Consider the following 12,142-nt stretch of genomic DNA (forward strand, 5'->3'; position numbering starts at 1 on the left):
ATAGACCACAAAGTCGGCATTTTAATTACGGTCGGAGTTTTTTTTCTCATGCACTGCATGCTCCAGGATTTTTTTTTTATATGGCACACACTGACCACACAGACCCATTCTCTCACATGTGGGCCTACCAGCTTTCTCCTGCTTGATTTGAAGACGCTAGAATTTATGAGTATATATACGTCAAAAATGGTGGCTCGTAAGAACTACATGTATATATACGACCAAAACAGTCAAAGGGTTAATAAAATAAAAAAAATTAATAGGTCTGAATCAATTATTACAACACTAATTCATAACCAATTATAAAAAAAAAAGTCTTACGAAATGATAATCTTTTCCCAATGGTAATGATACCAAAAGTACGAAATTCGATGGAAAACTTGCAGAATTATGCTCTTATGAAGTTAGCGATATTTACGCATCGGTGATTTCACCCACTTTGAGCCCTATTTTCGGCCAATTCCATTGTTCCAGTTCACCAAACTCCTAGCTATTTCACTAGAACTCCAACTGTTCTATTGACTGAGTACAAGAAACCGCCCATTTACCAATTTCAACTACCCAATAAAATTGTCAGAAATTGGCAATTTGGCCAATTTCACACAAATTTCAAAAGATGCCAATTTCAAAATACAGTGCAGGATAAACAAAGCAGAAATTCCTGGCACTAAACATCTTCTCTGTTCATTAGTCATGTCTCCAGGTCCCTCTTATATTACTCTTACTTTATTTTGAATATTTATTCACACAAAAAATAGAAGATTTACTGTTATGCAGACTACTGCATTATTGTAATATTATTATTATTATTAACACACTGGCCAATTCCCACCAAGGCAGGGTGGCCCGAAAAAGAAAAACTTTCACCATCATTCACTCCATCACTGTCTTGCCAGAAGGGTGCTTTACACTACAGTTTTTAAACTGCAACATTAACACCCCAAGTGCAATTATTGTAATAATTGTATAAATAATGTCAACCCATTTGTGACTGCATATTAGACTGGCCAGTTGGACACGTATTGGACAGTGATGTCATTTGTTTACTCTTAAACATCGGCAAAAATCAAACATTTCTGCTATTTTGAGCTCAATTTCAAGGTACTTTTCATCATGATACCATTCAAAATCAAATCTATTTCTGTAATATATCTTCCAATCTGTCAAGTGAGACCAAGAAAACGAGAATACGTACAACCATAAATACCATACGAAAATACACCCCAAAGTCGGCATTTTAAACCCAAAAACACGATTGGTATTTTTTTTTCAAATTATGCACCGAGTGTTGCAGGATTTTTTTATACTGTACACACTGACCACGCAAACCCATTCTCTCACATGTAGGGATACCAGCGTTCTCCCGTTAATTTGAAGCAGCTAGAATTTTGGAGTATTAATACATCAACACTGGCTCGTAAGCCGTACCTATATGGCACCGACAGTGAAAGGGTTAAAGTGAAGCCACTCCTCACTTAGTGACGTACTCAATTACCGACGACTTGGACTTACAAAGGGCTCTCTGACCAGTATGCATACCTAAATAATGTATATTAGAGCTGATTTCCTCTATTCTGTTTATTACAATATACAGTACACTACTGTATAGATATTTAAAAATATACTGAAAATGTTATACATTGTTCAAAGGTGATAATAAAACAATATCAAAGATGGTTGACATAGACCCACTACCATTATAGTATGCTCCTTGCTTAGCGACAAATTAGTTTAATTAGGAACGGAACTCTGTTGTTAAGAGAGGAGAGGCGGTATATTGTTAGAATACATTTGTTGAAAAACACATACCTCTGTCTTGGGCCCAAGACTGTTCAACAGCCTCCCACCTGGCATAAGAGGAATACTAATAGACCCCTGGCTTTCTTTAAGAGGGAGCTGGATAGATACTTCAAGTCAATGCTGGTATCAAGTAAATGCCGTATCAGCTAGGCTGCGGTTTGTATGTTGGACTATGCACAGCCGGCAGTAAAAGCCTAGCTGATCAGGCCACGATTCACTGGGAAGCCTGGTCACAGACCGGGCCACAGGGGCGCTGATCCTCATAATGGCCTCTAGGTAGACTCCAGGTAGGTGTATATAATGTGTGCCAACAGGGGCAGTAGGTTAAGAGACCCACTCAAGCATCTTGCTCCTGCACAAGACTGAACCCAGGTCCTATGATTATGAGCCGACTGAACTACCAATGAACTACATACCTGTCTGCAGAGCATGTTGATATGCCTGCAGTATCCCATCTACACCCTGGCAGTAAGGGTTGTCGGGACTTCCATTAAGAAAGAACTCATGACTCACTTTCCAGTCAGGTGGAAGTCTGCCACCAAAACCAAGTGCGGGGAACATCTTATCTGAAATATCAAAACAGCAACTCAGATCATATTTTTATATATAGTAAATGACTAAGCTAAAGCAGGTCATGATGAGAGTTAATAGCATGTTTGAATAAATTTTTTAATTGTACTTTGACAAAGTGTACTGTAGATAAATGGTTCACAGAACAGACAAGTTGATAAACTAGAAACATATGCAACATTTAATTATCTTATTAAGGAAATGTTTTGCCACACAGTGGCTTCATCAGTTTAATACAAAGAAGAATGGTTGAAGGTCAGGAATTTGAGGTAATCAGTTCCTCAGTCTGGAGTCAATGTAATCAGTCCATCAATCTTGAAAAGAATAATGAATATGCACAAAGGGGCTTATATACTGTAGACAGGTGAGGTGAAGCAGCCATAGGTGGTGTCACCTTGGACAAATCCACAGGTAGAAGTAGGTCATGCCTATAGGTCAGACAAGTGTAGAATACCCAAGTGTTGCACACGTGTCTAAATTATCAATTTTTTTTCAACATGTCAGCCGTCTCTCACTTAGGCAGTGACCCAAAGAAGAAACTTTCACCATCAATCACACAATCACTGTCTTTGCAGAGGCACTCAGATATGACAGTCTAGATGTCACTCCAAACAGCCAATATCTCAAACCCCTCCTTTAACCCCTTAACTGTCCAGACGTAGCACTCCAAACGTGGATCAACGTTTTATTTTTCCTGCCTCCAAATTCGACACAACTGGCCTGAGATGCCTGGTCAGTATAAAATGGGTCTAAACACTCGGTGTTTGCAGTATTAAAAAAATCTGGGACCACTTAGTACTTTGTGGGAGCACCAGTTCAATTAAGCACCAGCCAGAGCAAACAGTGTGGCAAACACCAGGGATTCACTGATGTATGTCGTATTAACACTCCTCTTTTAAGAGGAAGGTGATGTTGATCTTGAGTTTAGTGGCTTAGAAATGGATGTGGCCACAAGTGGTGGAGGAAATATCAAAAACCTTGATAATAACCCATTTTGATACCACTGGTAGTGTCATCCTGCCAGAATGTCCTATAACCTATGCCCTAAGTAAAGAAAAAAAATTCTGGAACATGTGTAACACATGTTCAGCAGATCGGCTGGCTGGGTGCTTGATTGACTTCGACTGTCTCTCTGTCTATCTCACAGGTACACACAAATAATTATTATACATAGTGTAAATTACCTAGGATTACCCAAAAATATCCAGACAAAGTGCTATACTGTGCTTGTAGATATAATGCATAATAAGCATAGCTGGCAAGTAAAACTCATTCTCACTTGTTCAGGAATCAGATGTGACGACTCTGCATCGTGTGTAATACCTGTTGGTTCATGAGCGGCTCTCTCTCTGAGACACAGAGATAAGCAGACAGGCACACAGGCAGACAGAAAGACAGATAAGCAGAGACAGTGCTAGACAGAAAGACAATTTTTTTTTTTATTATCACACTGGCCGATTCCCACCAAGGCAGAGTGGCCCGAAAAAGAAAAACTTTCACCATCATTCACTCCATCACTGTCTTGCCAGAAGGGTGCTTTACACTACAGTTTTTAAACTGCAACATTAACACCCCTCCTTCAGAGTGCAGGCACTGTACTTCCCATCTCCAGGACTCAAGTCCGGCCTGCCGGTTTCCCTGAATCCCTTCATAAATGTTACTTTGCTCACACTCCAACAGCACGTCAAGTATTAAAAACCATTTGTCTCCATTCACTCCTATCAAACACGCTCACGCATGCCTGCTGGAAGTCCAAGCCCCTCGCACACAAAACCTCCTTTACCCCCTCCCTCCAACCTTTCCTAGGCCGACCCCTACCCCGCCTTCCTTCCACTACAGACTGATACACTCTTGAAGTCATTCTGTTTCGCTCCATTCTCTCTACATGTCCGAACCACCTCAACAACCCTTCCTCAGCCCTGTGGACAACAGTTTTGGTAATCCCGCACCTCCTCCTAACTTCCAAACTACGAATTCTCTGCATTATATTCACACCACACATTGCCCTCAGACATGACATCTCCACTGCCTCCAGCCTTCTCCTCACTGCAACATTCATCACCCATGCTTCACACCCATATAAGAGCGTTGGTAAAACTATACTCTCATACATTCCCCTCTTTGCCTCCAAGGACAAAGTTCTTTGTCTCCACAGACTCCTAAGTGCACCACTCACTCTTTTTCCCTCATCAATTCTATGATTCACCTCATCTTTCATAGACCCATCTGCTGACACGTCCACTCCCAAATATCTGAATACGTTCACCTCCTCCATACTCTCTCCCTCCAATCTGATATTCAATCTTTCATCACCTAATCTTTTTGTTATCCTCATAACCTTACTCTTTCCTGTATTCACCTTTAATTTTCTTCTTTTGCACACCCTACCAAATTCATCCACCAATCTCTGCAACTTCTCTTCAGAATCTCCCAAGAGCACAGTGTCATCAGCAAAGAGCAGCTGTGACAACTCCCACTTTGTGTGTGATTCTTTATTTATTTATTTATTTATTTATTTATTTATAATTTGAGCACACTTACAGAGGTACAAAAAAAAAATACAGATAAGAGCAGCATGCCAAAGCCACTTATACTATGCATAGCATTACGGGCTGGCTTAAAATTAACTTAAGATTAACTAAGCAATGATGAAATCAGTGAAAAACATTAATGTAAACTGATTACTATAAAGCACAAGTGAGTATTACAAAGACAGGTAATATGGTTGCATGCATTGTTATAAATTCAGTAGAATGGAGTATTCTGTTAGGTAGTGTATTTAAAAAATAATAAAGTTAGATTGGGTTTTAGGTTTAACATTTATGTGATATAATTGTGAGAAACATTTAAGATATACAATTTATAAGGTTCAGTTATTCAGTATTTATTTGGTTTTGGGTGAGTAAGTGATCTTTGAGAAGAGACTTGAATTTATAAACAGGTAGTGTTTCTTTTATATTTACAGGTAATGAATTCCAGATTTTAGGGCCTTTTATGTGCATTGAGTTTTTGCATAGCGTGAGATGGACACGAGGAATATCAAAGAGTGATCTGTGCCTTGTGTTATGGTCATGTGTTCTGTTGAGGTTGGCAAGGAGATGTTTGAGGGGAGGGTTAATATCAGAGTTGAGTGTTCTATGTATGTAATAGGTGCAGTAATAAGTATGGATGTTTTGTATGGTGAATAGGTTGAGTGTATTGAATATTGGTGGAGTGTGCTGCCTGTAGTGAGAATTTGTTATCATTCTAACTGCAGCCTTTTGTTGGGTAATTAGTGGTCTGAGATGGTTACTTGTTGTTGAGCCCCATGCACAAATTCCATAGGTGAGATAGGGGTAAATAAGAGAGTGATATAGGGCCAGGAGGGCTGACTGTGGAGCATAGTACCGTATCTTCGATAGTATGCCTACAGTCTTGGAAATTTTCTTAGAAATTTGTTGTATATGTGTATGAAATTTGAGTCTATTATCAAGGTGGATTCCTAAGAATTTTCCCTCTGTTAGCTTTGTGATAGGTGATCCGTTTATCATTATGTTAAGAGGGACATCTGTAGCTCTGTTACCAAACTGAATGAAGTAGGTTTTGTCAATGTTTAGTGTAAGTTTGTTAGTACTCATCCAGGTAGATATTTTCTGTAATTCGGTATTTACAGTATTGGCTAGCGTGACTGGGCTCGGGTGGGAGAAGACGTATGTTGTGTCATCAGCAAATAGTGTGGGTTTGAGTAATTGAGAAGCATTTGGTAGGTCATTTATGTATAGGAGAAAGAGAAGAGGGCCAAGGACACTTCCCTGTGGGACACCAACTGTAATTGGTTGTGCAGAAGAGTTTGCCCCATTTGCGTACACATATTGGCTTCTGTTGCTGAGGTATGACTTGAGGTAGTTGAGGGAGTGCCCTCTTATACCATAGTGTGACAATTTTACGTGGAGCAAGTCATGGTCAACTGTATCAAAAGCTTTACGTAAGTCAATGAAGATCCCCAGTGGGACTTCTTTTTTCTCTATTGCAGTGTATATATGTTCTAGCATGTGTATAATAGCATCATTAGTATTTTTATTAGGCCTGAATCCAAATTGGCAGGGGTTGAGTATGTTTTGGGAGATAAGGTAGGAGTAGATTCGTTTATGAATTAATTTTTCGAAGATTTTTGAGAGAGGGTGTAAGTTGGATATTGGCCTATAGTTATTCAACTCTGTTTGGTCTCCTCCTTTGTGGATCGGGGTGACTCTTGCTATTTTGAGTACTGTAGGGAAGGTGGAGGATTCAATGGATTTGTTAAAGTGTGTTGCAATGATTGGTGATAGCACTTGTGACACTTTTTTGTATATAAAGGGTGGTAAGGTATTTAAATCTCCTGCCTTGTTTTTTAGTGCGTTGATAATAAGGGAGACTTCGTATGGGTTAGTCGGAGCTAGGAACAGTGTGTTCGGGTAGTTGCCGGTGAGGTAGTCATTTGGTGGGGTATCTGAGCTTGGGATTTTATTGGCAAGGTTTTGTCCTATAGTGGAGAAGAAATCATTGAGTCTGTTTGCTGTTTCTGTTGGTGGGAGTTGGGGTTCATCTGATTTTGCTAATTTTATTTCGCTATTTCGTGATATCTTTTTTGTTCCCAGAATTTCTGATAGGGTTTTCCAGGTCTTTTTTATATCACCTCGTAAGTTGGATAATCTGTTCTCATAATACAATTTTTTTGCCCTTCTTATCAGGCTGGTTAGGATTGACGAGTAACGTTTTGTTTGGTCTCTGGTTATGTGACCCATTCTGTACTGTTTTTCATATTGGTGTTTTGTATTTATGGATTTGAGAATGCTGGGTGTTAGCCAGGGACTGTTCAGTCTCTTAGCTGTCATCTGTTTAGTTTTTTTAGGGCAGTGCTTGTTATAGAGGTATTGAGTCTTTTTTAGAAAATTATTAATACATTCGTCAATATCTGTATTGATTTCTAGCTCAGTGTGCCAGTCAATGTTTGCTACTGCTGTTGTGAAGTTATTAATGGCTGCCTCATTGTGAAGTCTGAAGGTGACTTTAGTAGTGTCTTGGGGTAATTTACCAAGAGTTGTTATGAGGAAAGTAGGGTAGTGGTCTGTGGTATTATCTGTAATTATGCCTGATTTTAAAGGGGATATGGTGTTGGTCCAGATGTGGTCAAGTAGGGAAACACTAGTCTCTGTAACTCTTGTAGGTTTTGTTACTGTTGGTAGCAACATACAGTTACTCATTGTGTTTGTGAATTCAGTAACGTGTGGGTCCTGGTCTTGCAGGAGATTTATATTGAAGTCACCTGAGAGTAGTAAGTGATCTTTGTTCATGCGTGCATCAGTTATCATACTTCCTAGGTTTTGACTAAATTGGCTAATGTTTGACTGTGGAACTCTGTAGATGTTTATCAATGTGAGAGGTTTTTGTAGGTATTTGGATTTGAATTTGGCTATTATATATTCCCCATGTTCATCTCTTGTGCAAGTATTAGTGATACATTCTAGTTATCTTTTAACTCCACGCCTCTTGCCAAGACCCTCGCATTTACTTCTCTTACAACCCCATCTATAAATATATTAAACAACCACGGTGACATCACACATCCTTGTCTAAGGCCTACTTTTACTGGGAAAAAAATTTCCCTCTTTCCTACATACTCTAACTTGAGCCTCACTATCCTCGTAAAAACTCTTCACTGCTTTCAGTAACCTACCTCCTACACCATACACCTGCAACATCTGCCACATTGCCCCCCTATCCACCCTGTCATATGCCTTTTCCAAATCCATAAATGCCACAAAGACCTCTTTAGCCTTATCTAAATACTGTTCACTTATATGTTTCACTGTAAACACCTGGTCCACACACCCCCTACCTTTCCTAAAGCCTCCTTGTTCATCTGCTATCCTATTTTCCGTCTTACTCTTAATTCTTTCAATTATAACTCTACCATACACTTTACCAGGTATACTCAAGACAAATAAGCAGAAATAGTGCTAGACAGATAGACAGACATATTTATGTGTAACAGTGAAAGCAAATAAAGCCAAGGCAGTGCACGATCATCAAGTGTCACTCCACTGCTGCACTGTCAGCAGTCGAGTAACACTTGCCTTACACCATGCTTCAAGGAGTTTCATATATACTCCAGCATGTCTAAAACATTGCTGGGACCTATAAATATTTTGTATATATTTCTAGACAATAGTATGTGACCAAGACAGGTGAAAATGTTTATCTGCCAGTGTGTTTGTGACTATCTGAGTACTATTTCAGTACCTATTAGTGTCAGAACAAAGATTGGCTATGAAATCACAAGAACTATTACAAGTTTTAATTATCAGAACATAAAAATTATATAAATTAAAAAAAAAAAAAGAAAAAAAAAAAAAGGCATAGCCACATCAGTGCCATGATGTCATTGGCATGAAATGCTTGCACTGCACCTTCACTACTGCCTCCACTGAACCTTGGCATATGTTTTCTATTTCTTCTCACTGCTCCACACACATAAATTTTGTTCACACGTAGAAAATCAGCGAGCATAGGGCTTGTGTACCAGTTATCTGTGAACAATGTATGACCCTTGCCAAGGTATGGCTTCTTCATCTTTCGAACATCATCACTGGAAATGCCCAACATCCACCTGTCATCATCGAGTATGTTTCTCCCAGTGTAGACAATGACATCCAACATTGTGCCACTCTCACAGTCACACAACAAACAGTTTTATACCAAAGTGATTACGTTTGCTCGATATATATTGTTTGAATGACAATTGTCCCTAGACCAGAATCAAGGACTCGTCGACAACAATGTTCTTGAATGGATAAAAGTAGGCACTGAATTTCTGCTTCAGATACATACACACTTCCTGGATTTTGTTTAGGTTATTTCTGTTGGGCCTATCCCTGTCTGAGAAGTGCAACATTCATAGCAACAGAGTGAATCTGTTGCAGGGAAGGAGGTTACAGAAGACAGGAGTACTGATGAAGTAGTCTGTGGACCTGTAATGTGCTATATTGTGCTTATACGTATGAGGCATAAGCATGACAGTGCCAAGGAATAAATACATTTTGGCCACAGTTGTATCTTTCCATCTGCACAGCCATCCCCGCATATTCTCCTTCATGATCACTATCACTATCAGTGGCTGGGGTTTTCGATCATGACCTCCCATGACCCTTGGGAACTGCATATGGCACACTGCCTGAACATAAGCGATGCCACCTAAAAGTATGCTTCACTGGGGAATAATGTACAGTGGACCCCCGGTTAACGATATTTTTTCACTCCAGAAGTATGTTCAGGTGCCAGTACTGACCGAATTTGTTCCCATAAGAAATATTGTGAAGTAGATTAGTCCATTTCAGACCCCCAAACATACACGTACAAACGCACTTACATAAATACACTTACATAACTGGTCACATTCGGAGGTAATCGTTATGCGGGGGTCCACTGTATATCGCTATCACCTGATGAATCATCTTTCTTTCTTTCAACACACCGGCCGTATCCCACTGAGGCAGGGTGGCCCAAAAGGAAAAACAAAAGCTTCTCCTTTTAAATTTAGTAATATATACAGGAGAAGGGGTTACTATACCCTTGCTCCTGGCATTTTAGTCGCCTCTTACAACACGCATAGCTTACGGAGGAAGAATTCTGTTCCACTTCCCCATGGAGGTAAGATGAAATAAACAAGAACAAGAACTAGTAAGAAAAATGGAAGAAAACCCAGAGGGGTGTGTATATATATGCTTGTACATGTATGTGTAGTGTGACCTAAGTGTAAGTAGAAGTAGTAAGATGGGGTGTACCTGAAACCTTGCATGTTTATGAGACAGAAAAATGGACACCAGCAATCCTACCATCATGTAAAACAATTACAAGCTTTTGTTTTACACTCATTTGGAAGGACGGTAGTACCTCCCTGGATGGTTGCTGTCTACCAACCTACTACCTTTCATCTATGGGCATAAAATCAATCTCATCATCACTTACATCACTTTCACTCTCTTCTTCACCAAAAACTGACAGAATATGATAATTTCTTCTTGCATAGTAGCCTCTGAGTTGTAACACTGGCCACCCCAGAGGTGCTTGGCTGAGGGTCTGGGATGGCCACACTAGCCATTCCAGAGGTGCTTGGCTGAAGGTCTTGTGTGGCCACACTAACCATGCCAGAAGTGCTTGGCCGAGGGTCTGGCGTGGCCCCAGTGGCCCCAGAGGTGATGGGCTGAGGGACATCTGGGTTATTGTCAATATTTTCACCAATTCCATGATCAATAGTGGCCACATCAGTCTCAAATCCACTAAATTCACGTTCTATATCACTTTCCTCAAATAAAAGTATTAATACGACGAGGCATGAGTGAATCACGAGGCTTTGCCATAATGTTGACCCAAGATGCAGCTGAAACTAACTAGTGTTACCATGTGGTACCGCAGGGTCCCAATTTTTTTTCACATGGTGCACACTGAGTGTGCAGACCCATTCTCTCATGTCTAGGCCGCTCAGGCCTAATGCGCCAAATTTGAAAGCAGGAAAAATAAAACGTAGATATAAACCATACCCCGGCTGGGATTGAACCTGCGGTCAGAGTGTCTCAAAACTCCAGCCCGTCGCATTAGCCACTAGACCAGCTAGCCACAATAAGATTCGTCCAACTAGGTATATTTCTACACCATAGGAAGGTTAGCACAGGCACCACTGTGACCACAAATGCAAGTTTTTACAGACGAATCTCCAGCTAGCGTGGCCGTGACGAACTCTAGCTCAAGTCCCTTCACTGCCGTCAACATGACTCACGAAATCGTAATGACACGATTGCAAACAAACCATACCCCGGCTGGGATTGAACCTGCGGGCGGCGGCAGCAGCAGCAGCAGCAGCAGCCTCCAGAAAGATACAAACTAAAATTTCCAATAGGCTACAGAAAACAATATGATGTTCAATGAAGACAAATTCCAACTACTCTGTTATGGAAAACTGGAGGAGATAAAAATTAGAACTGAGTATACTACAAACTCTGATCATACAATAGAGCAAAAAAATAATGTGAGGGACCTGGGAGTGGTAATGTCTGAGGAACTCCTTCTCAAGGATCACAACAGTGCCATGATCTCAACTGCAAAGAAAATGATAGGATGGATATTGAGAATGTTCAAAACAAGAGATGCCAAGCCAATGATGATCCTTTTCAAATCACTTGTTCTCTCTAGGGTGGAATATTGCTGTACATTAACATCTCCATTCAAAACAGGTGAAATTGCAGATGTAGAGGGTGTACAGAGAACCTTTACTGCACATGTAAGTTCCATCAAACACCTCAACTACTGGGAACGCTTGACTTGTACTCACTGAAGTGCAGGCGAAAGAGAGAAGGGATATAGCCATTTTTGCTGTTTTTGTTTTAGAAGAAAGAAAGCAAGAAAAGACATTCATTATATACTCACCTATTCAGTTTTATTTGTACACACTTAACATCCTTGAATGCATATTTTTTTTCAACAAACCAGCCGCATCCCACCATGGCAGGGTGGCCCAAAAAGAAAAATGAAAGTTTCTCTTTTTAAATTTAGTAATTTATACAAGAGAAGGGGTTACTAGCCCCTTGCCCCTGGCATTTTAGTCGCCTATTCCAACATGCATGGCTTATGGAGGAAGAATTCTCTTTCACTTCCCATGGAGATAAGAGAAAATAAACAAGAACTAGAAAGAAAATAGCAGAAAACCAAGGGGGGTGTATATATATATGCTTGTACATGTATGTGTTATAGGTAGAAG

General features: G+C 40.1%; 1 protein-coding gene across 2 annotated transcripts in view; it reads right to left on the minus strand.

Moving 5' to 3' along the window:
• LOC128700858 (copine-8) overlaps window positions 1-12,142 on the minus strand; it is a gene marked incomplete at its 3' end in the record, with an annotated part of 117,417 nt that overhangs the window by 6,430 nt on the left and 98,845 nt on the right. For both annotated transcript variants that reach the window (XM_070104768.1, XM_070104767.1), the window contains 1 exon segment: window positions 2,217-2,366. In XM_070104768.1, coding sequence (XP_069960869.1) covers window positions 2,217-2,366 — 150 coding nt within the window.

The sequence above is a fragment of the Cherax quadricarinatus genome, chromosome 94 (genome assembly GCF_038502225.1).
Source record: "Cherax quadricarinatus isolate ZL_2023a chromosome 94, ASM3850222v1, whole genome shotgun sequence".
NCBI classification, from domain to species: Eukaryota; Metazoa; Arthropoda; class Malacostraca; order Decapoda; family Parastacidae; genus Cherax; species Cherax quadricarinatus.